Below are 26989 nucleotides of genomic sequence, written 5' to 3' on the forward strand. Positions count from 1 at the left end.
TGTTTTTCCCTCACTGCATACAACCCTTCCAACTTTAATTATATAAGTATTTATGTAGTTGTCTAAGTATATTTCTTTTTTTTTTTCTTTTTGGTCTTTCAAGATAGGTTTTCTCTGTGTAACCTTGGCTGTCCTAGACTTGCTTTGTAGACTAGGCTGGCCTTTAACTCACAGTGATCCACTTGCCTCTGCCTCCCAAATGCTGGGATTAAAGGTGTGCGCCACCATCTCCGGGCCATTGTTTTTTAAGATTTATTTTAATTATGCAGATGTACCTACAGATGCTGGCAAAAAGCCAAAACCAGCATCAAGTCCCCTGGAGCTGGAGTTACAGGCAGTTGTGAGCTCCAGTCAGAGCAAAGCAGCAAGTGCTCTTAACCACAGAGCTATCTCTTCAGACCTCATAAGTAAATGTCTTAAGAGTGGGAAATTGTTTTTTCTTTCATTTCCTTTTTCCTTTTGTTTGTAGCTATGTAGCACACCTTTGGCACTGAATTGACCAGTTTTTGTTACTCGCTGGCCCTCACCCCATCCCAGCTCCCAAGCAACTGAGACAAAGAAAAAAAAAATCTCAGCACATTCAAAGCCAGTGTGGCCTACATTGTGAGTTCTTGGCCAGCAGGGCTACAGGAAGATGAAGTCTCAAAACAAAAACAAAACAAATGAATAAACACCCACACCCACACACACAAAGGTAACTAAAGCTAAAATCACAGAGCCAAAAGAATCAAAGCCTCAGCACCTGTAATCTCAGCACTTGGGGAGGCAGAGACAGGTGAATCACTGTGAGTTCAAGGCCAGCCTGGTCTGCAGAGGAGTCTAGGACAGCCAGGGCTACACAGAGAAAACCTGTCGGGGGTGGGGGGGTGGAGGGTGGGGACAGGACAGACAGAGATAGAGGGAGAGAGTGAGGGAGAGAGGGGAGAGACAGAGAGAGAGAGACAGAGAGAGAGAGAGAGGGGGACAGAGAGAGAGAGAGAGAGACAGAGACAGAGACAGAGAGAGAGACAGAGACAGAGACAGAGAGCGAGCCTTCTTTGCCTCTTTGCCAGATCCAGCTCTCTGATATCCAAAGTACCCAAACTAGCTCTTTGGCCTCACTTTGTTCTGCAAGTGTCCTGTGCTGCCATCTACTGGTTTATTATTACACCTTTGATCCCCCTGGTATTTCCTATGGAGGACTCAGGACCTAATTAAATTGCAAAGCGTTGGCTCTCATAGTTCCCCCAGTACCTTTCGCAAGGCAGAATACTTTCCTCATCAGTTTCAGGCTTCCGTGGAGCCCACTTAAATGCTTTAACATTTCAAGTAACAGTATCGTGTTTCCATTTGTGTTTTTCTATTTGTAGAGAGTTCGTTGTTTATTCCCAACAGTCTTCTTTTGCTAGCGAAATCTATTTAAAGTATTTCTTCTCACTCTGCGCCTTGCCTCTCACTTTTGAAACAAGGTCACACATTTCCCTGAGCTACCTCAACAGAAATGGGTATGACTCCTACTGCCGGTTCCTGATCTCAGATTCAATCGAGTATTTTAACAAACCTGGAGCCCTGCTCGCTGTTCAGATTCTCCCACTTTGGGGGTGGTGGTGGTGGGGAGAGACAGGGTCTCTGTGTAGCCTTGGCTGTCCTGGACTCACTTTGGAGACCAGGCTGGCCTTGAACTCACAGCGATCCGCTTGTCTCTGCCTCTCGAGTGCTGTCAAGTCCTGGGATTAAAGGCATGCACCACCACTGCCCGGCAATATTCTCTTTTTTAAAAAACAATTTATTAAATTCTATTTTATGTGCATTGGTGTGAGGGTGTCAGAGCCATTGGAACTGGAATTACAGAAAGTTATGAGCTGCCATGTGGTAGCTAGGAATTGAACCTGGGTCCTTTAGGAAAAGCACCATCTCTCCAGGCCTGGTTCTCCCACTCTTTACAGACCTCTGAGATTTCTTTACACTAGGTTGCAAATCTCACGGATTTCCATTAAGGGCAAAAACTTATTACTAATTCAGTAATTTACAGAGGCTCAAGTTCCTCAAGTAGCTTGCACACACCAGTTAAGAAAACCTCAGGAGCTGGGTGATGGTGGCGCACGGCTTTAATCCCAGCAGAGGCAGAGGCAGAGACAGGAGGATCGCTGTGAGTTCGAGGCCAGCCTGGTCTACAAAGCGAGTCTAGGACAGCCAAGGCTACACAAAGAAACCCTGTCTCAAAAAAGAGAGAGAGAGAGAGAGAGAAAGAAAAAAAGGAAACCTCAGGAACCCCAGCACTCTGAAAGGGGAGGAAGAAGAATAACGAGTTAGAAGCAAGTTTAAGGTAGAAAGGGACCCTTAAAGGAAATGAGAGGCGGGAAAGGGAGGAAAGGGCGGATAAGGAGAGAGAAAGAACTTATTGAGTTTTGGCCGGAGCCTGGGATCCCCTCCAGCCACCGCATATGGTCAGGTTGGGGTTGTCGCTGGTCAACCAAAGCCCCGCCCTTCTGGACCTGTCATCATAGAAGCCGCACGTGGCCCGGGGGCGAGACCTCAAATGACCCGCAGCCATCACTTTGTCTCCTCCGTCATCTGTTGGGGCCACCGGCGCCAACCACAGCCAGCCGACCCGGGCCAAGGAGCGTGTGCGCCCGGGTGAGGCAGGCGGGGGAGAAGGGGAGGGGAACAAAAAGTCGCTGCATTCGGAGGTGGGGGACAGTCCGGCAGCCTTGGAATCTGACGGCGGGTGGGTGGGTCCCGGCGAAAGACGGAGAATCCAAAAGTGGGCGGGGCCAGGAGTAGTGGGTGGGGCCTCGGGAAAGCAGAGGATCTTGGGGTGAAGCAAGGAAGACTAAAGAAGGCGTGGTCTCGGGCTAGGGGCGTGGTCTGAGATACGGGGGAGGAGTCTGAAGGATTAAAGAACCGGGGCCAAGGGGACCAGCCTGGGGGGAAGGTGGGAGCTGGGACAAGGGAGAGGGGTGGGCCCGGGGGCGTTGCGGGGGCGGGGCTTTGACCCAAGGGGAGAGGTTTGCAGGCCCAGGCTGCTGCAAAGAGCTGCTCAGTCACTGTCCAAATCCACTACCTTCTCAAGTGCAGCGGGACCCACGGAACTACAGGTGTGGGGCCGGGTGCGTTGTCGGAAAAAGAGACAAGGCCGAGGGTGGGCTTGGGCAGACCTGGAGTAGAGAGCATCGCTAGCAAAGAAAAGAATCTGGAGATTGTTGCTTTGGAGCGGGTGAGGCAGGATTTGGGGGGCGAATCTGGGCGCTCAGTGTGGAAGCAAGGAGGTATACTTTCTAGGGGCTGCTGTTGGGGGAAGGGCGAGGAGTGCTTTGTGAAAGCGGGAGGTACGCTATTAGGGGGAAGAGAATCACTGTCTGATGTGGAGGATTACAGGTGATACTTAAGGGATTTGGAGGAACTTCGGGAGAATGGGGAGGGGGTGTATAAGTGGTGGAGGAGGGCTTGCGATCCAGCGTATGGGAGAGTCAGTGGAGTTCTGAGAGAGAGGGGATGGGTTGTGGGATATTGTAGGAAGGGTATTGTATGAAGCTGTAGGGCGCCCTGCGCTCTGGGGAAAATCTCAGTACTTCTAGGAACTTCTCTCCTGCGTTGCAGGGACTCCAGGAAGGCGTCTCTGGGCTGTGTTCTAGGAGTGAGGGTGCTGGACTCACTAGAACAAGAAGCCAGTCTGGTGCTACTGGCTGCTGAGCTCCTAGCCCCACCTTCTGGCGTGGGTACACAGAGAGAGCAGGCAGGCTCTGCTGGCCACCAGGGTTTGTGTCACTGTGTCTTTACCCTACTTTGAATCTGTAGCTAGCCGAGACTAGGATTCCTTCCGGGGGTGGGGGGAGCCGTCTCTGGGGACCCTTGTGTCACTGGGTTCCTGTCAGTCCCTAACCTGGTTCCTGTTCCTACAGAAACCTGCTTTGGTCTCTGCCCACCCCACCCCTCCCCCAGCCCCTCCCCCTGCCCTGCCCTTGTGTTCTGGGTGTGCTCACTTCCTTCCTCACTCTGGGGCCTGGCCTGGCTCGTGCCAGTCTAGGATCTATGACCTGCCTCAGACTTTGTACTTAATGGCCAGAGAGACCCTGGTAACCAGCACGGGGTGGGGGGGTGGGGGTGCTCAGATCCCACCCCACTCCTACCACCACCATCTCCGCCAGTAAATCCCCAGGGACTGATAGCCACATTTTAACCTCTTGCCAGAAACTGGTTTTCTCTACCTTTGTCTTTCCCTGGGTGGGGAGTCATAGGATCCTCACAAGGTCTGGGGGTTCTCTAGGACTGAAGGGCTTTGCTTTGAGGGGGTGTGTGTGTGCACTATGGTAAGCCTGACCAGGAAGGTCGGGATATGAGGCTCTAGCCCAGCTAGGGGATGAAGAGAGAACAGTGCCCTACACTCCAGACTTGGAAGTAGACTTATCAGAACAGGATGTGAGGCCTAGGGACTTGCGGTGCCACTGTTCTATTTGCCTCTAGGTTGGCTTGGGGAGTGGGGGGTGGGGGTGGGAAAAGGCTGCCTTCTGCACCACCGTGACTGAATGAGTGTGACAGTGTTGCTGAAAGGGGCCCCCAGCCAGCCTTCTCACACAGCCACGCAGTTGCTGAGTCTGGCTGAGGAAGGGAGGGGGTGCTCAGGACAGACAAAGCCATAGGGTAGTGTCGGGTAAAGAAGGGGCAGGCTGAAGCCTTTTGAGGAGGCCCTGATTTCTATGGCAACACTGCTTCCCAGATGCTCTCTGTCAGAGAGGGGTGGGCCGCCGGGCCTCCTCAGGCAGAGGCATTCAAGCTTCCTCTGGGCTAGGGCATTTTGTGTGAGTGGGTGGGGTATAAAGAGAAAAAAGCCACCAGTTTGCTATGCTGAGTATATAGCCTTTCTGCCTCAGTGCCAGCAGCAGGCAACACCGTTGCCTGAGCCCATCCTGGGATGAACGTGAGGCAACAACAGCCATTAGGATTATAAGGCCAGGCAGTAGATGTCCTCACCAGTCATTGTTTAATGGAATCCTTCTCTATTTATCATCTATTTATCTATTTTAAAATTTGAGGCAGGCTTTTTAAGTAGCCCAGGCTGGCCCCAAACTCACTAAGTAGCTGATAATGACTTTAAACTCCTGATGCTGACATGATAGACGTGCACCCACCAAACCCAGCTCAAAACATCTCTTTCTACAAACGTTTCAAAATTGTGGTCAAAGAAACTGGTTCCTAAGGCTGCATAGTGAAAGAGCAAGAGTTAAGATCCAAGTTTTCAGTCACAGCACTCAGGAGGCAGAGGTAGGTGGATCACTGTGAGTTCAAGGCCAGCAAAGACCACACAGAGACACTGTCTAAAAAAAAAAAAAAAAACCAAAACAACAATAAAAACAAACAAACAAACAAACTCCAAGTTTTCAAATTGCTGCTCCTTATCTGGGCCCATTGTTTTCTTCACAACATTTTATTGAGAATCTATTATGTGTCAGAATGTTAGCACAAAGAAAGGACAGAGTTGCTGGAGCTTCCAATGAGACAAAAGGGCAGGGGGCGGGACTATGTGTATGTTTGTGTAAAAAAAATTAAGTTGCAAGGCATTGGTGGCATAATACCTTTAATCATACTACTTGGGAGGCAAAGACAGGTGGATCTCTGAGTTCGAGGCCATCCTGGTCTACAGAGGGGGTTCTAGGACAGCCAGGGATACAAAGAGAAACTCTGTCTCAGGAAAAACACAAACAAAATAAAATAAAGTAACCTAGTGGTAGCTGCTATTTATTTATTTATTTATTTATTTATTATTTTTTAGTTTTTTGAGACAGAGTTTCTCTGCGTAGCCTTAGCTGTCCTGAACTCCGTTTGTAGACCAGGCTGTCCTTGAACTCACAAAGATCCACCTACCCCTGCCTCCCAAGTGCTGGGATTAAAGGCGTGCACCACCATGCCTAGCTTGCTGCTATTTATTTTTAAAGGATGGTGGGCAGGAAGGTGTAACAGTGTGTAAAAACACTTGTGCAAGCCTGATGACCTGATTTTGTTCCTTGACTTCATAGTCAAAGGAAACAACCAAATTCGCCAAGCTGTCCTCTTACCTGCCCTCACACACATACACATAATAATAATAATAATAATAATAATAATAATAATAATAATAATAATAATAATAATAATAATAACAACAATAATAATAAATGTTTTGAAGAGAAGGTCTTACTATGTAGCCTTGGCTAGCCTGGAGCTTCATATAAGGCTGGCCTCACACTCACTGAGATCAGCCTACCTTTGTCTCCCTGGTGCTGGAATTAAAGACATGTGCTACCATTCCTGAAAGCAAAAAAAAATTTTTGAGACAGGGTCTGTGTAGCCCTGACTGTCCTGGAATTCATCTTCAAACCAGGCTGGCCTCAAACTCACAGAGATCTGACTGCCTCTGGGATTAGAGTTGTGTGTCACCATACTGGGCTCATTTATTATCACTATTATATATTTTTTGTTTTGTTTTGTTTTGTTTGTTTTTCGAGACAGGGTCTCTCTGTGTTATTTTGGCTGTCCTGGTCTTGCTTTGTAGACCAATCTGGCCTTGAACTAACAAAGATCCACCTGCCTCTGCCTCCCAAGGGCTAGGATTAAAGGTGTGCGCCAGCATGCCCAGCCAGGCAATAATTTTTAAAAGATGTAATTTAGCACTTGGGAAGTGGGAACAGAAGGATCCAGAGTTCATGGTCATCCTCTGACATATAGTGTATTTGAAGCCTAAACTACATGAAGCCCTGATTTTAAAAAATGTTTGTTTGCCAGGATTGCTGTGAGTTCCAGGCCAGCCTGGTCTACAAAGCGAGTCCAGGACAGGCAAGGCTATACAGAGAAACCCTGTCTTGAAAAACCAAAAAGGAAAAAAAAAATGTTTGTTTGTTTGTTTAAGTCTGGCTGTGTCCAGTGACACCCACTTGTAATCCCAACACTCCAGAGGCAGAGGCAAGAGTTACATTCGATTTGGGCTGCTTAGAGAGCCTGTCTCAAAGACACAAAGCAAAGACAACAAGCAGAACACACCCCATTGCCTGTAATATGAACAATCTGGAGGCTGAGGCAGGAGGATCCTGAGTTCAGGCTCGGCCTAGGTTCCATAGCAAGACCTTGGCTCTACAAATTAAACAACCAAATGCAAGCTAATATTGTAGGGCAGCTAGGTCTGACCTCATGCATGATTGAGTCACACTACTTTCCCCAGGGCATACAGAGGCCTGGACATTTTTTTGATCCTGCCTCTTTTAGTATTCCCCCTCTGATCTTTCTAGAAAAGTAAGGCCTGAAAGTATAGTCATAGTAAGACAGAACAAAGTAGGGCAGCTGTGGGTTTTTTCCTGGGGTGTGCTATCTTTCTCTCTTCCTAGTGAGCTTTCCTAAGGCAAATAGGGTCTCATATTGCTATCTGCAGCTGTGTTTAGGACTTTGAGAGTTTTTAAAACCCTGCTTGTTAGCAGCAGGGAATTCAGTCTTAGGTAACTGGGTTCTTTTTTTAGAAATTTCCTACTCATCCGAGATAAGGAGAAAGGAGCCTAGTGAACTATTGTTTGCTTGTATTAATGGCAGACCATAGGGAGGAAGTAGGGGAAGGGGGCGGGGTCTCTTCTTATGGTCTAAGTAACAAACCTGCCGGTCCTGGGGCCTCATAGCATTGGCAAAGCAGAGAGAGACCTTGGTCCCTAGTCAGCCTTTAAACTATGAAAGCATGAACTTTTACTTCTTTTGGTTCTGGTGTTTGTTTCCTGTCTTCAGTGACTGACAGAAAAGGCCTGGTTTGGTGACAACCCGTGTGACTTGCTGATAAGTCCCAGGGAACGAGGTAGACAAGGTAGACATTCTCTGGTAAGGGGTTGGAGGGCTCCAAAGTGGTCCCTCTAAAACGTGCCCGTGAAGGCCCAGGCCTTGCGAAGAAGATTCCGCCCTGGCTATTTACAAAGCAAGAGGACAAAGGTTAGGGACTCTGCATCTGCTGTCTCTACGTTCCTTCTTTCTCTGGTTCTGGGTTGGGCCTGGGGCCCAGTGACTCAGGGGGAGGTTGGGGAGTTTCGACGGAGCCATGAGTCATGATGAAGAACTTGATCTCTGGACAGGAGGCCTATCTAACTCATTCCTTAGGATGCTGCGCTTCCTTGGAGCAGAGGCCTGTCCACAGAGTTGCTCCTCTGCAGCGTGATCTGTGACGTTTTGAGCTGCCAGGAGTAAGGCCTGACTCCCTGAAATTCAGATGTATTCCTAACTTAAGGAGCCCCCTGGGAGCTCTAGCAAAGTGGGGGAAAAAGATGCCATCCTTCAGTATGGATAGAGATAAGGTAGGACTTCGGGTCTTTTCCTTCACTTCTGACCTTTAGGGCGCTTACTGGATAGAACATTGCTCTCACTTGGAGCTCTGTTTAGGAATGCCGGAGAGACGGCTGGGCCAGAGGGATAATCCAATCCCGGGTTGGGTTTGGTATGAGTTGGATATTGTTGAGCTGTGTCTCTGAAAGCCCTGGAGCTTCCTATCAATTTACGTCAGAGCAGGAAAGGGTGGAGGAGAGAAAGGTTTGTTGAGACGTGAGAGGATGAGGTCTGAAGAGGTTAAATGACAGGGCAGCTTGGGGACCTGGACGGGGGGGGGGGGGGGGGGGGGGGGGGAGGGGAAGGGGTTAAGAAGGTAGGCGGGGCGACATTGGGTAGGCCTGCCCTTATGTGGACCAATAGGCGCGCGCCCCTTGGAGAGGGCGTGCCCCACGCTCGAGGTGGCCGAGAGGCTGGCCTCCACTGGGCCAATCCTCAGAGTTGTCGCCCGTGGAAGGTGTGGCCCGAGGGGGGCGTGGCAGCCGTGGTCGCAGTGGCGGGGGTGGCCGGGCGCTGGGCGGGGCGGGCGGCCCCATCAGCTGGTAGGAAATGGCCTGTGAGTCAGAGGGGCAGCGGAGTCTGCGGCGCGCAGCCGGGGCGGCCCCGGGGAGGGACCGGCGTAGGGAGGGGTGCAACAGCGGCTAGAGGGGCTGCGGACGCCGGGGCCGCTCGTGTTGCACACGAAGCTCATCAGAGAAGAGCCAAGCAGAGCGAGCAAGGCTGCTCTCAGCCTAAGCCACCCTTTGTCTGGGTTGGGGGGCCCGTAGCAGGGGGTGGTGTGGGGTGTGTGTGTTGTAGGGGGGGGGACTGGATACCCAAGGGGGAGGGACCGGGACCGGGACGGAAGGGCCCGGAGCAGCAGCCACCGCAGAGGAGCCAATTTGGGAGCGGGGTGAGTGTGTACGAGGTGGAAGGGGCAGAGCTCCAAAGCGTCTGCAGGGTATGGGGCCTCACCCAGGTTGTGGAGAGGAAAGGAGTGAGAACCGACCTGGGAGGCTTAAGCAAGGGGTTTGGGGAGGGGGGTTGGGGTTTGGGGGTGGGGGGGATCGTCCAGAACAAGAAGTCCAGGAGCCAAGGTGAGTCCACGCGTGTGAGTTTGGAGGGGTCGCTGAGGTCTGCTCTTTCTCTTATGAAGGGTGAAGGGGACTCTAGGCCAGGGAGCCAGACAGAGGGAGGCTGAAAGCAGAGGCTGACCTTCCTACTCACCAGCGGTGGGCTTGGAAACAGTCACGCTGGAGTGTGTATAGACATATGTGAGGACAAAATGTACAACAGTGAGCAGCAGCACTCTCTGCACAGGATGGGAGTGGAAAACACATGGATAGGAATTCTTCACCTGACAGTGCTTATGGTAAAAAATAATAATAAATATAATAATAAATATAAATATAATAATAATAATAATAATAAATAAATAAATAATAATGGGTGTCTTAAGCACTGAAGGGAAGGAGAGAATGAGCCTAGGTGTTCTTCGTAGACCAGAACCTCTCCCACCTGCCACAGGCCTCACAAGTATCTGAGGGTACAGACCTCACGGTATTCTGGGACTTGTTGTTTTTAGCTGGCCTTGCTCTCGGCATGTTGGGAGCTGTAGTCCTTGGCAGCCACAGCCTGGCACAGCTGTTTAATGCCAGCTGCTGCCCATCCCCTGCATGGAGGGTGAGGTTTGGCTTAGACTGGCCTGTTCTTCCCCCCCCCCCAGCCCCCCTCCTGCAGTGTTGCCCCATGAGTCAGCTTGAAGCCACCGTCTACAGCCAGACTGGCCGGGTGGCAGAGGGGTGAGTCTTAGAGTCTCTTGACAGGGAAGGAACTCTCAGTTAATGAGCAGATGCCAGGCATGCTGGGGTCAAGTAGGGCATCATGGTGTCATCACCTGGCTTCCTCGGGGCAAGGGCTCAGGAGGGCAACAGAGATGACCTGGAAATTGGGGTGCTAAGGAGAATTAGCCTGTCTTGAACTTTGAGGCCTGGGTGGGTGGAGAATAGGAAGGGAAGAAGGAAGAACAGGTTGAGCCATCTCACAACACTGCTTCTCCGCTTTCTACCCATCTCACCGCCATCAAAGACCAGAAAATTCTCAGTTCTAAAGAGGGCCTGGTGAGATGAAAAAGTATGGCCTGCTGTGATGGGGTTGATTGACAGAGGGAGCATCTCAGTCCTAACTGTAAATGTCTCTTTTCTCTCTGCCTCCTACCCCACACCTGCCATAGCAAATTCCCCCAGTACAATTATTCTCCCGGCTTCTCACTTGTGGGGTCTTTCTCTGCAGTCAGGACTGCTTCCCAGATCACTGGGAGTATTTTCTTTCTTTCTTTCTTTCTTTTTTGAGACAGGGTTTCTCTGTGTAGCTTTGGCTGTCTTGGATTTTGCTTTGTAGACCAGGCTGGCCTCGAACTCACAGCGATCCACCTGCCTCTGCCTCCCAAGTGCTGGGATTAAAGGCGTGTGCCGCCATGCCCGGCTCTTTTCTTTTCTTTTCTTTTCTTTTTTTTTTAAGGCTTGATGTGTGTTTCTCCTGAGCTTGAAATTAGCCTGAGGAAGAAACAAAGACCAATCCTCAGTCTGACATGATCAGAGCTCAACAGAAGTGTCCCTGGGTCACAGGAGGTAGGGACGCTATCACATGGAAGTCTCAGAGGAGAGAGATTTTTTGGAGGGGATGGACTTTGAGCTTTCCAAGGGAGAAGAGTGGGAAAGAGTATTTTGTTTTGTTTGTTGGGTTCAGTTTTTTGTTTGTTTGTTTGTTTGTTTGGTATTTTTGAGACAGGGTTTCTCTGTATAGGGAATTCTCTGGAATTCACTCTGTAGACCAGGTGGACCTGCCTCTGCCTCCCAAGTGCTGGGATTAAAGACGTGCATCACCACCACTGCCCACCTGGTTTGTTGGTTTGGTGTTTTGTTTGAGATCTAGAGTCTCTCGTAGCTCCAGCTGACCTTAACTCCTGATGTAGTGAAGGCTGGCCATGACTTGGTTTTTGTTTGTTTCTTTTTTTGTTGTTTTGTTGTTTTGTTTGTTTAATTTTGAAGAAGGACTTCTCAGAATGTAGCTAGATTGGTCTTAAACTCAGATCCTCCTGCCTCAGTCTCTGGCATTATGTTAAAGGGCACCGTGGTTGATAGTGCTCACGGGCCGCTGAAAGACAAGCTGGCCTTCACCTTGACAGTCTCTGTCGTGTTAGTTTTTGGTCTGTGACGACCAGTGTGTGTGTGTGTGTGTGTGTGTGTGTGTGTGTGTGTGTTGGCAGCAAAGAAATAGTCTGGTTTTGTTGTTATTGTTGTTTTGTTTTGAGCACTGGGTGAGCACTGGGGGAAGGGCATAGAGACCTACTCCAGTTGTTTCCAGCTGACTGCCTACTGCTTCCTTATCTCCAGTTTGCAGGGCCTGGGGGGAGGGGTGAGAACTACAGAACCTTCTGACATGGTCTCTCCTCCTACCACTTGTTTTTTGTTGGGTTCTTTTTTGTTGTTTGTTTGGTTGGTTATTATTTTTTCAAGACAGGGTTTCTCTGTGTAGCCTCAGCTGTCCTAGACTCTCTTTGTAGACCAGGCTGGCCTTGAACTCACATCAATCCTGCTGGGACTAAAGGCGTGTACCACCACTGCTGGGTTTGTTTTATTTATTTACTTTATTATATTTTTGGTTTTTCGAGACAGGGTTTCTCTGTGTTAGCCTTGGCTGTCCTGCACTTCCTTTGTAGACCAGGCTGGCCTCAAACTCACAGTGATCCATGTGCCTGGTTGGCATTAAAGGCGTGCACCACTATGCCTGGCTTCATTTATTTATTATTTTTTGTCTGTTTGTTTTTCTTTTCTTTTTCCTTTTCCTTTTCTTTTTTGTTTTTGTTTTTTTCAAGACAGGGTTTCTCTGTGTAACAGAGCCCTGGCTATTCTGGACTCTCTTTGTAGACCAGGCTGGCCTTGAACTCACAGAGATCCGCCTGCCTCTGCCCCCCGAGTGCTGGGATTAAAGGCATGCGCCACCACTGCCCAGCCTATTTTTGGTTTTTCTTTTTTTCATTTTTCTTTTTTAATTTTAAAGTCTTTTTTTTTTTTAAGATTTATTTATTACATACACAGTGTTCTGCCTGCACACCAGAAGAGGGCACCAGATCTCACTATAGATGGTTGTGAGCCACCATATGGTTGCTGAGAATTGAACTCAGGACCTCTGGAAGAGCAGACAGTGCTCTTAATCACTGAGCCATCTCTCTAGCCCCTTATTTTTGGTTTTTCAAGACAAGGTTTCTCTGTGTAGCCCTGGCTGTCCTGGAACTCTCTCTGTAGACCAGGTTGGCCTTGAACTTACAGAGATCTGCCTAAGTGCTGGGACTAAAGGTGTATGCCACCACCACCTTGATTTGGGTTTCATTTCTCTTGTGGCGCGCGCCTTTAATCCCAGCACTCTGGAGGTAGAGGCAGGCAGATCTCTGTGGGTTCGAGGCCAGGCTGGTCTACAAAAGGGAGCCCAGGGCTACAGAGAAACCCTGTCTTGAAACAAACAAACAAAACAAAAAACAAAAAAACCCAGGTTGCTGGGAGACATTGGGATTTCAGCTATGAAGGGCTGGCTTGGAACTAACCTGAGGTTTGTAGTTGTGTGATGGGGTGTGACTGCATGACTCTGCCCTTAGCATTCTTGGGTTGCACTTGGCCCTTTGGACATATGGAAATGAGTTGTGTCACTGTGTGGCCTTGAGTAAGAGAGGTAAATTATTGCTGAGAGGTAAAAATATAGCTGCCATGGTAGCTCTCTGATCTTTGGGGACCTCATCCCCTATTATTCAGGGCTAGTTCCCAAGATGGTGACCCCGACAAATGGTCCAACGCACCTCAACTCACTTCTCGTATCCTTAATCCAGCCAGCCAAGACTTGCTTTTCTCTGTTGACTCTTCAGGTCGCCTAACTCCTCTTCTGCCTGGGGCCTAGGCAGGTAGGGGAGCCTGCCCCCTACCCCCCCCCTCTGGTCCTGGAGAGCTTGTGACAAGCAGAAGGATGGCCTGGTGTGATAGCCCATAGTAGTGGCGGGATCTACCACTGGGCTGCGGGGATCTGGGCTTATGTTTTCTCTTTTTCTCTCAGGGTCCAGTTGAGCCCAAGAGCTGCACGGAATGGTGGTGGCAGTCACCTTGCCAGTGCAGTGGGCATGGACCAGACTGCAAGCTAGAGGGACAAAGCATCAGACAGGACGAAGGGACACGCGCCTAGGCTTGAGGCTTCTTCATCGGGGTAATCTCCAGGAAAAAGAAGGGGGGGGGGGGGATGCGTAGCAGCAAGTCCAGTTAGAAACTGGAGCTTAAACATGTGGCAGCTATCAGGGCTTCCGAGGGTGGCCTCTGGATTCTGTTAGTCTGTCCAGGTTTTGGACAACTTTGCCTCCGCAGACAGCTCAAGGTCCCCTGTTGAGGAGAGATGGGGGATGAGGGTGGGGGCATGGGATCTAAAACTCAGCCGGAAGAAAGAAGGCTGCTTGATTCCTCTGACCTCTTTTTCTTCTCTTCTACAGATGTCCCCAGGCCCCCCAGCCCAGGCCCAGCATAAAGGCCGTGTGGGGGGCCCCCCCTGACCCAAGGGGGGCTTCATGCGCCACGTGCAGGCGGAGCCGTCTCCATCCTCAGAGCCAGAGGCTGGCCCTTCACAGCCTCCAGTCAGACAGGGGACCCTCCAGGGTGGCCTGCTCATGGGCTACAGCCCTGCAGGCGGGGCGACATCCCCTGGGGTCTACCAGGTATCCATCTTTTCTCCCCCAACTGGTGCCTCCGAGCCTCCTAGGGCTTTGAAGCGGCCAGCCACTCCCACTGAGGGTCCCCGGGAGCTGAAGAGAGGCCCTGGGCTGGGCGCCAGAGAGGGACTACCCACTGAAGAACCGTCTCCTGTGGGACTGTTGAGCCCAGAGGGACTGGGTCTGGGACTGGGTGTGGCCAGCCAGCATTTCTCCCACCATGGCCTCTGTGTTGTGGAACAGGGAGGTAGGGCCACCTCCTCTTGGACTTCAGGGACCCAGAGTAACCCCTGGCCCTCATCAAATGCTTCCTGCAATACTTTGCACACCAGAGACTGGGCTTTCCCAGACCAAGGGGGACTGGGGTGCCTCGGGGAGTCCCCAGGGCCAGCCCCTTCAGGCCAGCTGCACACACTTGACACTGATTTGCACAATCTTGCACAAATAGGGGGTAAGAGCCCAGTGGCTAGGGTGGGCAACGGGAACAGCCCCTGGCCTAGGGAGGCCCCTGGAACTGTCAATGGGCACAGTCCCGAGCGCACGCCCCCTGGCCCTGGACCTCCAGGCCCCTGCCCCACCAAGCGAAGGCTGCTGCCTGCTGGAGAAGCCCTGGATGTCAGCCCTGAAGATGAGGGGCCAGCCCCTCGGAGGCGCCGGGGAACCCTGGGCTGCCCTCTTGCTGCCAATAGTTCTGATGCCAAAGCCACCCCCTTCTGGAACCACCTGCTGCCTGGGCCCAAGGAGCCTGTTTTGGTAAGCCAGTGGACACGTTCGTTTGTTCTTTTATTCCTATGGAGACAGGTTCTTCTGTATCCCAGGCAAGCCTAGGGTGGCCAAAGACGACCTTGAACTTCCTCTCCACCTTCCAAGTGCAGTGATGGGGTCACCAAAAGACATGTGCCACCAGCCAGGCGATGGTGGTGCACGCCTTTAATCCCAGCACTCGGGAGACAGAGGCAGGCGGGTCACTGTGAGTTCGAGGCAAGCAAGTCCAGGGCAGTCAAGGCTACACAGAGAGACCCTGTCTCAAAAAATCAAGAAGAAGGAAAAAATAAAATGAAAAAGACATGTGCCACCATACCTAGTGTATCTGGTGCTATAGATTGAGCCTAGGCCTATATGCCTGCTCTACAAATGTTCTGTCAACTGAGCTATGGCCCCAGCCTTCTGGTTTTGTGTATTTTTGTTTTGCTTTTTTTTTTTTTTTTTTTTAAGACAAGGTCTCAAATAGCCTAGAATGACTTCACACTCCCTATGTAGCCAAGGAGGAGTGTTCATGCTCTGGCCTCAGGCTCCTAAGTGCTACGATTACAGTGCTATGTTACCACATCTAGCCTACTCTCATCTGCTCCTAAGCAGACATTGTACAGGTGATGATGGTGGAGGAACCTACAGAGGTGTTCTGAGAACTTGTCTGGCCTTCATGCAGTCTCTTTTTTCTCAACATTTCCGCCATAGGACCCAGCAGACTGCAGTCGCACGGGGCGGAGGCTGAAAGGTGCCCGCCGCCTGAAGCTGTAAGTGACCTTATCCTCCTACCCTGGCTGTGAAAGTGAAGGCGGAGTCTGTACTGTTTTCCAACACTAGATATAGCCAAGAGCCCTGGGGAGCAGCAGAGAGTGGGACCCAAGGACTGCAGACACTCAGACCACTCAAGCCGACCAACCCTCTGTGTGTCTCTCCTCCCGCCAGGAGCTCCCTCCGAAGCCTCCAGAAGGGGCCAGACCTGCTGAGCCCTCCCAGTGCCTGCCCCTTTCCTTCCCCTGCTGTCAGCCGTACCCTGCTGTGCAACTTTGAGGTAGCTCCTTTGGGGCTGTGTGATTTAGGCAGTCCTGGGAGGGATTTGGTGGTGGCCCATGGCTCGAATGGACAGAGGGAAGAGCTGGCTTCCGCTCTCAGATGTGTCTTCTCTTAACCTAACACCAGGAATCCTTGCTTCGAGGACGCTTTGCACCATCTGGCCACATCGAGGGCTTTACTGCAGAGATCGGAGCCAGTGGGTCTTACTGTCCCCAGCACGTCACGCTGCCTGTCACTGTCACCTTTTTTGATGTTTCTGAGCAAAACGCCCCGGCCCCCTTCTTGGTATGACATAACACCTTCCCCCCCCCCAAAGTTACCTCAGGGCGGTTGGGTGGCCAGAGGTATTTCTTACCTGGCTTTTTCTAGGTAGGAGTGAGTCGCAGTCAGATGGGCAAAACTCCAGTATGGGGTGGAGTCAAGTCTGAGGGGAGACATTATAGAGCAGTCAGTATCGAGTGCTCATGATTCTCTAGTTCCTGCCCTGGCTAACGGTTCATGATTGTCCTAGGGAGTCGTGGACCTGAACCCTCTGGGGAGGAAGGGTTACAGTGTGCCCAAGGTGGGCACCATCCAAGTGGTGAGTGAGGGAGTGGCGCCCTGAGGGGGACTGAAGTGGGAAGAAAGGAAAATCAGTCAGAAGGTCCCCGCCAACCTGGACTGTCCTGTCCCCAGACCTTATTTAACCCCAACCAGACTGTGGTGAAGATGTTCCTTGTGACCTTTGACTTCTCGGACATGCCTGCTGCCCACATGACCTTCCTGCGCCATCGCCTCTTTTTGGTGCCTGTAGGTGAGGAGGGAAATGCTAGCCCCACCCACCGCCTCCTCTGCTACTTGCTGCACCTCAGGTAAGCGCAGGCCCCTGGAAGCGCTAGGGGCGCGGGGGGAGGGGGGTGTTTGGCTGGGGGGGGGTGGCTAGAGAGGGGGAGGGGGAAGGGGAGGGGGGCGGGGATGCAGATGGGAGAGGGAAGGGGGCAGGGAGGGAAGCACAATGTCTTTCCCCTATCGTCAAACAGGATCTGACCTTTCTTCTCAGTCAGGGTTAGGGTAGGCCACTGACATGGATGGTGCTGTGTTCCCTCAGGTTCCGGAGCTCCCGCTCAGGCCGCTTAAGCCTGCATGGAGATATCCGCCTGCTCTTTTCCCGCCGGAGCCTGGAGCTGGACACAGGGCTCCCCTACGAACTGCAGACTGTGACTGAAGCCCCCCATAATCCACGTTACTCACCTTTGCCCTGAAGACTGTCATTCTGAACTTAGGTGGGCCCAAAGCCTGCCTATGCTGTTCCATCTTGGACAGGGTAAACTGTGGAGAAACGGCAAAAAAGCCCCTTCAGGCTTAAATTAAAGCCCTCACCGCGCTCACACCCAAACTCATTATTGGGTGTTCAAAGCTTCGATCCTTCTATACCCTGTCTACTCTGTCTACTCCATGTGCCTGTCCCCTCCCTTGGGTTTCCCAGGCCAGCTTAGGCAGTAGGGAGGAACCAGAGCTACCCTGAGGTTGTCCCAAGTTCCCAGGCAAGTAATGCCAGCGATGCCTCCCTGTCCTGGGCAGGGACCACTTATTATTTTATTTATTTTTAATTTATAATTTATTCAAATTGGATTGCCTTGGAGACTCCCCCTCCCCCAACCTGCTAATTGGCATCACCCCACTCTCAGATAGTGTTCCCACCTCAGGACTTGAAGAAGCTGATGTCTGGGCAAGGGGAGAGCTGCTCTCCTTTGCCTAAAGGCAGGGGGTTTATTCCGGAGCAACTGAGTCACATGCCAAAGACTCAGCCCCCCCCCCTGTTTTGTTTCTACTCCTTTTCCTTTCTCTACCCTTCAACCCATCTTTGAAAGCCAGTGTGTGTGTGTGTGTGTGTGTGTGTGTGTGTGTGTGTGTGAGAGAGAGAGAGAGAGAGAGAGAGAGAGAGAGAGAGAGAGAGGAAACTTGCATGTATGCGTAACAGAGGGGTTTAACCACCCCTCACCTAGGGCTTCTTCCGCCTGTGTCTCCTTGCTTTGGGGTCCTGACTGAGGAAAGTGTCCAGGGACAGAGTCAGGCCTAAGGACTGGGGAACCTTCTCTCACCTGACCAGACTCTGACCCACCTACCTCAGCTGGGATGAGGGGTACCCCTCATATTCAGTCATGTGGTTCCCAGTTACCCCACTCAAGACTCTGACCCAGCCTCAACCCTTAACTCTTGGGGCTTGGCTGAGGGGAACAAGCATTTGCTGAAACTTGAAAAACTAAAACAGGAAAAATTGTACCTGGTACATTTTTTTAGGAAAAAAAATAAAGAATAAATTCTTGTTTGGAAACTTGAGCTAACCTCTACTTATTTTCTATGTTCAAGGGGACGTGGATGGAGAGGTAGGACCCAAGAGGAGCTGGGACTTGGTTCTGTGTTCTGAAAGGGAAGCAAAGGGCTGGACCATGAGACCTTGGGCTAGGTTGGGCCGGGTCTTGGAGTCCCCGGCCCCAGACAGGGTTTCTCTGTGTAGCCTTGGCTGTCCTGGACTCACTTTGTAGACCAGGCTGGCCTCGAACCCACAGAGATTATGCCTCCCAGAGAAAGAGTATTCTACAGAGTGTCAGAGACCTGAGCAAGGTGGCGTGCTCCAGACAAAATGAAAGGTTGAAGCTCTTTGCTGCCCTTTTGTATGTAAGAGGATCAGGCCTGATAGTTCTGGCTCAGAAAATACGAAAAGAGCTGTTGATGCCTTGGGAAAAGAGGGAAGGGGTAAATCTCCGCCCAACCGTCAGGCAAAGCTAGGCCTCCTAGTTACCATGACAACGGGAATGGGGTCACTCCGCAGTGGGAGAACTGGGCAAAACAACAGCTTGACTACCCAAGAACGTTACTATGGCAACCACGGGCAACTAGTCAGCACCTAGCCATTGGTCGTTGTGGCGGCAGTTTTACGAGCTGGGGGATAAACTGAGTCACGGCTGTGGGTACAGAGCTTGGTGGGAGGTGTTTCCGCACCACTTGCAGACAGACATTGCCTCAGTTTCTAACACAACGCCCAGGAGCTTCTGGGTTCTCGAGAACCAGAACAAACTTGCAGGCTCGGGCTCTCTCTTCAAAGTCTACGTTTCCCAGGGAATGATTTGACCTGACGTACGCTCGGCTAAGTATGCAGATTAGGGGGTGAGGGGGGAAAGAAATGTGGAAGGAGACACCGGAAGTAGGCCGGGCGGAGTGGAACTGCAGGAGGAAGGGCTCGGGTTTAGCGTCCGCAGAGGCCGCTCTGCTCCACGTCTCGTTGGTTCCGGAGGTCGCTGAGGCTGTGGGAAATGCTGGCGCGCGCGGCGCGGGGCACCGGAGCCCTTTTGCTGAGGGTGAGGACGAGGCAACCCTCTTCAGAGGCTCGGGACACAGAACACCCGGGTCCTCAGCTGGGAAGGAGCGGGATTCCAACTTTGGGGAAGGACTGGGGTCACAGGTCATGGTCCCCACGTGAGTCTTTCTCCGGGGATCCTTTGGGGATGGGGGAGATGGTGTCGAGGTTTAGGGAATTGCCTTCCGGATAAGGTGGTAGGGTTTCCACGCCGCGCGTCCTCAGCCGACTCTCGTCGTTCTCAAGGGCTCCGTGCAGGCCTCTGGCCGCGTTCCGCGCCGCGCCTCCTCTGGACTGCCCCGAAACACCGTGGTACTGTTCGTACCTCAGCAGGAGGCCTGGGTGGTAGAGCGAATGGGCCGATTCCACCGGATCCTGGAACCGGTGAGAACCTCTTTTGTCCGCCTTCAGCCAGCCAAGTTAGCTGATCCCTTACAGGTGTGGGAGTGGGGCCTTCCTTGGGGCCTGTCTGCACGATCACCTATTGGGACCAGCCCTGGCAGGGACTAGTTCTGGCAGAGCCCAGCCTCCTGACCCGTCTCATCCGCGTTTTCCTGCTTTTCTGTTATCCTAGTATCGCATAGGCTCCATTGTTGGAGCACCCATCCTCTCAGCCCGACCCGTCTGCCTGAAGATGGCAGTTCTTGCTAGCCCTCGACTCTGGTGACATTCAGAGGCCTAGGCTTTCATTCTTGGGTTTCCCTAGCAGTGACATCTCAACCTTAGAGGACGTATCTCGGGAGGAGTGTTTGCTTTCCTGTTCATGACTTAAGCTCCAGACGTCGTAGATTTCAGGTTTCCTGTTCCATCCTTCTGAGAACCTGTGACTCCTTCCCCAGGGCTTGAACGTCCTCATCCCTGTGCTAGACCGAATCCGATACGTTCAGAGCCTCAAGGAAATTGTCATCAACGTGCCTGAGCAGTCAGCTGTAACTCTTGGTGAGAGACAACAGGGTGACAGGGATGTGCTAAGCACAGTCGGATGTGGTGGCTATGGCTTAGGAGAAAGAGCTGCTGGGACTTAGAGGTCTGGCCACCTAGTTTGTTTGTTTGTTTGTTTGCTCCTGCAGACAATGTAACCCTGCAAATAGATGGAGTCCTTTACCTGCGTATTATGGATCCTTACAAGGTATCTGCCCGTGGCTTCATCCAGCCTTTTGCACAGCCTCTCCTTAAAATCCTCCATCTACGTTTCTTACCCCATCCCCAACCCCCTTTCAGGCAAGTTACGGTGTGGAAGACCCAGAGTATGCTGTCACCCAGTTAGCTCAGACAACTATGAGATCAGAGCTCGGCAAACTCTCTCTGGACAAAGTTTTTCGGGTAAGCAGATCTGGGCCCAAGGAAAGGTTTGACAGCAAGGCACATGCTGCCAACTCTTTCCTCCGGAGAACAAGATTAGCCTGGGACCTTCCCTGTGTAGGCTCTTGATAGATAACGTCGACCTGCGCTGCTCGCCTTTGTCCCCCTTTAGGAGCGGGAGTCTCTGAACGCCAACATTGTGGACGCCATCAACCAGGCCGCAGACTGCTGGGGCATCCGTTGCCTGCGCTATGAGATCAAGGATATCCACGTACCGCCCCGAGTGAAGGAGTCGATGCAGATGCAGGTGGGGAAAAGGACTTGGGAACTCGGGGGACCCCAGTGGGACTAGAGTCCACGGTTGTGGTAGGTAGGTCTGTAAGTGCTGGCTAGAGTTCCCCAGGCCTCTTTCTGATGGGGGTCGTTGGGGCTTCCAGGTAGAGGCGGAGCGGCGGAAGCGGGCCACAGTGCTGGAGTCTGAGGGGACGAGGGAGTCCGCTATCAATGTGGCGGAGGGGAAGAAACAGGCCCAGATTCTAGCCTCCGAGGCAGAAAAGGCTGAACAAATAAACCAGGCCGCAGGTGAGCCACGGGTAGCATAGAGGTCGAGGAGGGAGCCGAGCGTGGGCTAGGAGCGTTGCGTCCTTAGCCGCACCTTCCCCGCTTTCTTCCAGGAGAGGCGAGTGCAGTTCTGGCCAAGGCCAAGGCTAAAGCTGAAGCAATTCGAATCCTGGCTGGGGCTCTGACTCAACATGTGAGAGGCTGATGGGTGGGGGTGGCTTCTCGCTGCTGTCCCTGTGAGGGGTTCCTGACATTGTGGGCCCCATTAAGCCAAGTCATATGAGCTTTGTGTTACGACACCCCTTTTCCAGAGACCTAACCTTTCTCTTCTCTCCCAACGTCTGTGACTTTTGATTTTTATCCCCTGTGGCCACAGAACGGAGATGCGGCGGCCTCGCTGACGGTAGCCGAGCAGTATGTCAGTGCATTCTCCAAGCTCGCCAAGGATTCCAACACGGTCCTGCTGCCCTCCAACCCCAGCGATGTCACCAGTATGGTGGCCCAGGTTAGAGCCCTTTGAAGATAAGCGTAGGATAACAGGGTCGGGAGCTAAGAATGAAGTGTTTCCACACGCTCCTGCAGTGGGTCAGTGTCTAAGTCGCCCTGTTCTGGTGGCTTGTCACATTCTTATCATTGACTGCAAGGCTTAGAAAAACTGAGGCTTGAAGGAGCAAGAGAAACCAAGGGGCTGGGTACGATGGTGCGTGCCTGTGATACAGCAAACTAGAAGGAACTGTAGGGCGTTCAGAACTTAGAGGTGTGGTAGCGCACACCTTAAATCCCAGCACTCGGGAGGCAGAGGCAGGCAGATCACTGTGAGTTTGAGGCCAGCCTGGTCTACAAAGTGAGGTCAGGACAGCCAAGGCTACACAGAGAAACCCTGTCTTGGGGGGGTGGGAGAACAACTTAGGGGTGTATCTGGGCTACATAATGCAACCATGTCTCAAAAAAAGAAAAAGAAAGGGCGTTAGAGAAAGGGTGAGGAAGAAAAAGCTGGGCAGTGGTGGTGGCTGGCCCTCTTCTGGTGTTTGGGACAAAGCTGCTCTATGGTGTTCTTAGTAGGCTCTTTGTCTCTCTGTCTCTCTCCTCAGGCTATGGGTGTATATGGGGCCCTCACCAAGGCCCCATTGCCGGGAGCCCAGAGCTCGAGTGAGAACAGCAGAGACGCCCAGACTACAGATACAAGTATTGAAGAACTCGGTAGAGTCAAGCTCAGTTAGTGGACCTGCCTAGCCAGGGAGACTGTGGACAGGGAGCAGTTCCCTCAGGTCTGCCTCCAGCCTCCCTGCCAAAACCTTAGTTTTTATTTTTTTATTTGAACTTAATAATCATGTAATAAACTCACCAGTGGCAAATTGGAAACTGTCCTCTTTGACTGGGAACGAAGTTAGGAAAATCGCTCTTGCTTTCTTTGGATGCCCACGCCCAGCCTTCAGTCCCCATTATGTCTGGGGAGCGGATTCTCCATGACAAGGATTAACTCCATGTGATATGAGATCCTCTGTCTCCAAAAGAAACCCACACTACACAGGGATTAAAGCTCGTGTCTACCGAACTGCCAGCTGGAGACTGTTCTTGCCTCCTGCTCACTGGTGCAGGTTTTGGGGAAACACTGGAAAACACCTTGGCACAGTGGTGCTTTGGAGGTCTTAAAGGGCTGAGGGTGTGCCGTCCATTCAAAACCATTTAGTGTCTGCAGCATGCCAAGCAGAGTACTGAGGTTTAGACCAGGGTTTAACAAGCAACTGAGAGATGGCCGCGGTGACACATGTCTGTACTTGGTAGGCTGCAGCAGGAGGCTTGTGAGCTTGAAGTGCCCAGTGAGACTGTCTTAAAAAACAGCAAAAACAAAATTAAACCCCAGTGGGACCTGCTTTCACAGAACCCGAGGTCACGCAGGGAATACAGGGAGGCAGACTGATAGAAAGCCACAGGGCTGGTAGTGCAGCTCAGTGGGTAAAGCCTCTTGCTGTGCCAGCCAGGTGACCTGCGTTGGATCCCTAAGAACTACGTGGAAGGTGGAACGAAAGAGCCAGTTTCGCAGCGTGGTTCTCTAACCTCCAGGTGCACACGCACGCGCGCGCACACACATAGAGTAACATCATTTTTAAGTCACAGTCCTCTGATGAAAGGGCTTACGTAAGTTGAGAGTTCTAGGAAACCTAACTGAAAAGTATATTTGAGCTTGGACATGAAGGAGAGGAGAGAGACGACCTATTTGGTGACGTAGAAAGGAAAGAGTCAGGTGCGCACTGGCCGAGCCTATCTGGCTTGTAAACACACAGGCAAAGGGACTGCTGTGGTTGGAACAGTTAGTTACCAGACTCAAAGACATAGAACTAAGTGTAGGTTTGTAGGGCCCCTGTAGGTAGGCATCCCATTTTCTAACGAATCACAAGAAAGGTTAAGTTGTTTTTCCTACTGAGATACACCTTGTGTGATACAAATGACCCGTTTTGTTTTCTGTTGACGGGTTCAGTGTGTAGCTCAGGCTGATCCTGTATTTGTGACATAACCTGCCTTCACCTCCCAAGTGCTGATACAGCTATGTGCCACCATACCTGCCAGCTTCCCCATTCGGTGTCTTTTGTTTGTTTTTTTGGTTTTCGTTTTTTTGAGACAAGGTTTCTCTGTGTGGCATGGGCTGTCCTGGACTCAATTTATAGACCACACTGTCCTTGAACTCAGAGAAATCTGCGTGCCTCTGCCTCCTAAGGGCTGGGATTAAAGGTGTGCGCATCTGGCATGTGTAGGTTTTGTTTTGGTTTTTTGTTTTTTGTCTTTTCGAGACAGGGTTTCTCTGTGTAGCCTTGGCTGTCCTGGACTCACTTTGTAGACCAAGCTGGCCTCAAACTCACAGCAATCCACCTGCCCCTGCCTCCTGAGGGCTGGGATTAAAGGCATGCGCCACCACACCCAGCTTGTTTTGGTTTTTCATAACAGGGTTTCTCTGTGTAGCACTGGCTGTACTGAACTTGCTTTGTAGATCAGGCATAGGTTTTTATTTGGATTTTTTTCGGGGGAGGGGTTTGAGACAAGGTCTCTCTGTGTAGCCTTGGCTGTCCCAGACTCACTCTGTAGACCAGGCTGGCCTTGAACTCACAGTGATTCACCTGCCTTTGCCTCCCCAGTGCTGGGATCAAAGGCATGTGCCACCATGCCGGCTTGGTATTTTTTTTTGTTGTTTGTTTGTTTGTTTTTCTGAGACAGGGTTTCCCTGTGTAGCCTTGACTATCTTGGACTTACTTTGTAGACCAGCATAGCCTCGAACTCACAGCAGTCCTCCTGCCTCTGCCTCCCGAGTGCTGGGATTAAAGGCATGCACCACCACGCCCGGCTCAGCTTGTATTTTTAAAGACATAATTTATCCTGGTGTCTTAGCTTTTCTTTCTGTAACTGTGATAAAATGCAAACAATTTCAGGTTACCGCCCCTCATGGTAAGGAAGTCACAGCAATAAGAATTTGGAGCATGGGGCTGGAGAACTGGCTCAGGGTTTATGAGCATGTATTGCACACCCACATTGGGAAACCACAACCTTATGTGTCTCCAGCTCCTTCAGAATCCAACACCCAGCCGGGCCCAGTGGCGCACACCTGTAACCCCAGCACTCAGGGAAGCTGAGGCCAGCCTGGCCTACAAGAGTGAGTCCAGGATAGCCAAGGCTACAACCTTGTCTCAACCAAAAAGAGAAAAACAAACAGAATGCAACACCCCAGCCTTCATAATGCGCCTGCATTCACATACGCACACCCCCACACACAAACACACATGTAACTAAAAACAAAACAAGAACGGAACAGCTGGCCACATTACACCATCAGAGCACAGTGAGTCTATCTGTTGCATGCTTACTGCTCAGCCCACTGTGTCTCAGCTCTGTTCAGAATCCCCTGCTTGGGGAATGGCACCACCCACAGTGGACATATCTTCCATCCTCAGTTAACATAGTCAAGATAAACCTCTGCAGGCAGTACCCAGAAGCCCATCTCCCAGCTTGATTCTGTCAAGCTGACAGTTAACATGAAGTACCACATCTGGCTATGGACTTAGATGCACAACTGCTGGGTAATACAGCTGCTAAACCATTTGAGAAGCTGTTTTCTGATGCCGCCCTGCCTTTTTTTTTTTTTAACAATTGCATCAGTGTTGTGAAGGTTCCAGTTTCTGCACATCCTTGTTAATACTTGTAATCATCTTTCTTCCTCTTTGTGTTGGTTTCTTTAAATAGGGCCTCTCTGTGTAGGCCCCCAGCTGGCCTCGAGCTTGTGGCAATCCTCCTGCCTCAGTCTCCTGAGTCCTGGGATTACAAGCATGAGCAGCCGCTCCAGCTATTCTGTTTTCGTTGGTGCCAGTCAAATACTGTCTTGCTGAGCTGCATCCACAGCCTAACTAGCAGATTTAAAGTGCTCTTTCTAGCACCTCCCAGGTGGCTAATGGTGCTGAGAATCACTGTGTTTATTGGCTATCTGTATCTTTTTTAGAGAAATGTCTACAGGCCCTTTGCTCATCTTTAAATTGCATTATTTGAATTTTCCTCCCAAAACAGGGTTTCTCTGTGTAGCCTTGTCTGTCCCGCACTCACTTTGTAGACCAAGCTGGCCTTGAACTCACAGTGATCTGCCTGCCTCTGTCTCCAGAGTGCTGGGATTACAGGCGTGCACCACTGTGCTCAGCTGCATTATGAGATTCTTACTAACTTATTTAGATTATTAGATCCAGCTGTTTTGAGAGAGGGAGTGAATTTTATCAGCTCGAATCAGCTAAACACAAAGAAATTGCCCCCATTTCTTATATGCGAGCATCCATGTTTTTGTATGTATATGTGGAGGTCCAAGGATGATGTCAAGAATAATCCTCCATCTTTATTCTACCTCATTCATCAAAATAGTGTCTAGTAATCAGCCTCAGAGCTTGACAACAGGAATAGTCTAGCTAGCCATCCTGTTTTGAGGGTACCCTGTTGGCCCTGGGCTAGGGCCACATGCTCACCCAGCATGCAAGTGGCTTTCTGTGCTCCTTAGGATTGTGTGGGTAGCACTTCAACTGCTGGACCATCTCCCCTGTCCAGTGTTACCTTATTTTACACATGATAATGCCCAGTGATCAGTGAACAGCTCTAGCCAACTTTGACTCCAGAAGCCATGCTCTTCGTTCTAGTCAAGAAAGGACAGGAAAGCCAGGTGTGGTGGCGCACACCTTTAATCTCAGCACTGGGGGGAGGTGGGGTGGACAGAGACATGCACATCTATCTCTGTGAGTTCGAGGCCAGCCTAGTTTACAAAACGAATCCAAGACAGCCAAGCCTACACAGAGAAACCCTGTCTAGAAAAACCAAAAAACCAAAAACAAAAAACAAACAAAAAATCAAGAATGGGCAGTGAAGCTGGAGAGGTGGTTAAAAGCAGTTGAATTAAAAGAATTAAATGCATTTGGTAGACACATGCACATAAAATAAATGTTTTTAATGAATGTTTTTAATGAACAGTGGTTCCCTGAACGAACGTTTTTTCTTTCATGTACACACCTGTTTTTTTTAAAAAAAGATTTTATTTATTTACTTTATGTATATGAGTGCTCTATCTGCATGTACACCTGCATGCTGGAAGAGGGCTTTAGAGGGTATAGATGGTTGTGAGCACCATGTGGTTGCTGGGAATTGAACTCAGGACCTCTGGAAGAACAGTCAGTGCTCTTAACCGCTAAGCCATCTCTTCAGCCCCCTACACCTGTTTTTTTGTTTGGTCTTTCGAGACAGAGTCTCTCTGTGTAGCCTTGGCTGTCCTAGACTCGCTTTGTAGACCAGTTTGGCCTCGAACTCACAGCGATCACCTGCCTCTGCCTCCCTAGTAAGGGCGTGCGCCACCACTGCCCGGTGTCCTCCCAACTCTTAAGACTAGCATCTTGCCCCCACTTAATGAGTTTCAGCATCTCTCCTCCCCTCCTCCCAATCAAACTTGCCCG

At 51.0% G+C, this 26989-nt stretch overlaps 2 protein-coding genes across 12 annotated transcripts; both read left to right on the top strand.

The window, feature by feature from the left end:
• Positions 1–2519: 2519 nt before the first annotated feature.
• On the top strand, positions 2520–18145 carry ATOSB (atos homolog B). 10 transcript variants are annotated; one of them, XM_084791267.1, is made up of 10 exons: positions 9113–9196; positions 9604–9655; positions 13387–13533; positions 13811–14779; positions 15485–15543; positions 15719–15824; positions 15953–16111; positions 16338–16406; positions 16502–16677; positions 16914–18145. In XM_084791267.1, exons 4-10 carry the CDS (start codon positions 13886–13888, stop codon positions 17065–17067), a joined length of 1617 nt encoding a protein of 538 aa, XP_084647393.1. In that variant the 5' UTR covers positions 9113–9196; positions 9604–9655; positions 13387–13533; positions 13811–13885; the 3' UTR covers positions 17068–18145. The 10 variants fall into 10 exon arrangements, with proteins under 10 accessions (XP_084647395.1, XP_084647394.1, XP_084647392.1 ...); XM_084791271.1 differs by lacking the exon at positions 9604–9655 and adding an exon at positions 10804–10913 and having other exon boundaries at positions 9123–9196; XM_084791270.1 differs by lacking the exon at positions 9113–9196 and adding an exon at positions 10804–10913 and having other exon boundaries at positions 9603–9655.
• Positions 18146–19005: 860 nt separating this feature from the next.
• STOML2 (stomatin like 2) lies at positions 19006–22388 on the top strand. Of its 2 annotated transcripts, none has more exons than XM_084791278.1 (10): positions 19006–19164; positions 19410–19547; positions 20003–20102; positions 20234–20292; positions 20385–20486; positions 20638–20772; positions 20903–21047; positions 21140–21219; positions 21403–21531; positions 22118–22388. In XM_084791278.1, exons 1-10 carry the CDS (start codon positions 19120–19122, stop codon positions 22244–22246), a joined length of 1062 nt encoding a protein of 353 aa, XP_084647404.1. In that variant the 5' UTR covers positions 19006–19119; the 3' UTR covers positions 22247–22388. The 2 variants fall into 2 exon arrangements, with proteins under 2 accessions (XP_084647404.1, XP_084647405.1); XM_084791279.1 differs by having other exon boundaries at positions 19143–19282.
• The last annotated feature ends 4601 nt before the right edge of the window (positions 22389–26989 follow it).

The sequence above is a fragment of the Acomys minous genome, assembly GCF_964271855.1.
Source record: "Acomys minous genome assembly, chromosome: 8".
In the NCBI taxonomy this organism is placed as follows: Eukaryota; Metazoa; Chordata; class Mammalia; order Rodentia; family Muridae; genus Acomys; species Acomys minous.

Coding starts and splice junctions, on each gene's coding strand:
- ATOSB (XM_084791269.1), top strand. CDS start 13,886: ATGCGCCACGTGCAGGCGGAGCCGTCTCCATCCTCAGAGCCAGAGGCT. Junction 14,780..15,484: donor GGCCCAAGGAGCCTGTTTTG/GTAAGCCAGTGG, acceptor TTTCCGCCATAG/GACCCAGCAGACTGCAGTCG. Junction 15,544..15,718: donor GGTGCCCGCCGCCTGAAGCT/GTAAGTGACCTT, acceptor TCCTCCCGCCAG/GAGCTCCCTCCGAAGCCTCC.
- STOML2 (XM_084791278.1), top strand. CDS start 19,120: ATGCTGGCGCGCGCGGCGCGGGGCACCGGAGCCCTTTTGCTGAGG. Junction 21,048..21,139: donor ACAAATAAACCAGGCCGCAG/GTGAGCCACGGG, acceptor GCTTTCTTCCAG/GAGAGGCGAGTGCAGTTCTG. Junction 21,220..21,402: donor CTGGGGCTCTGACTCAACAT/GTGAGAGGCTGA, acceptor CTGTGGCCACAG/AACGGAGATGCGGCGGCCTC.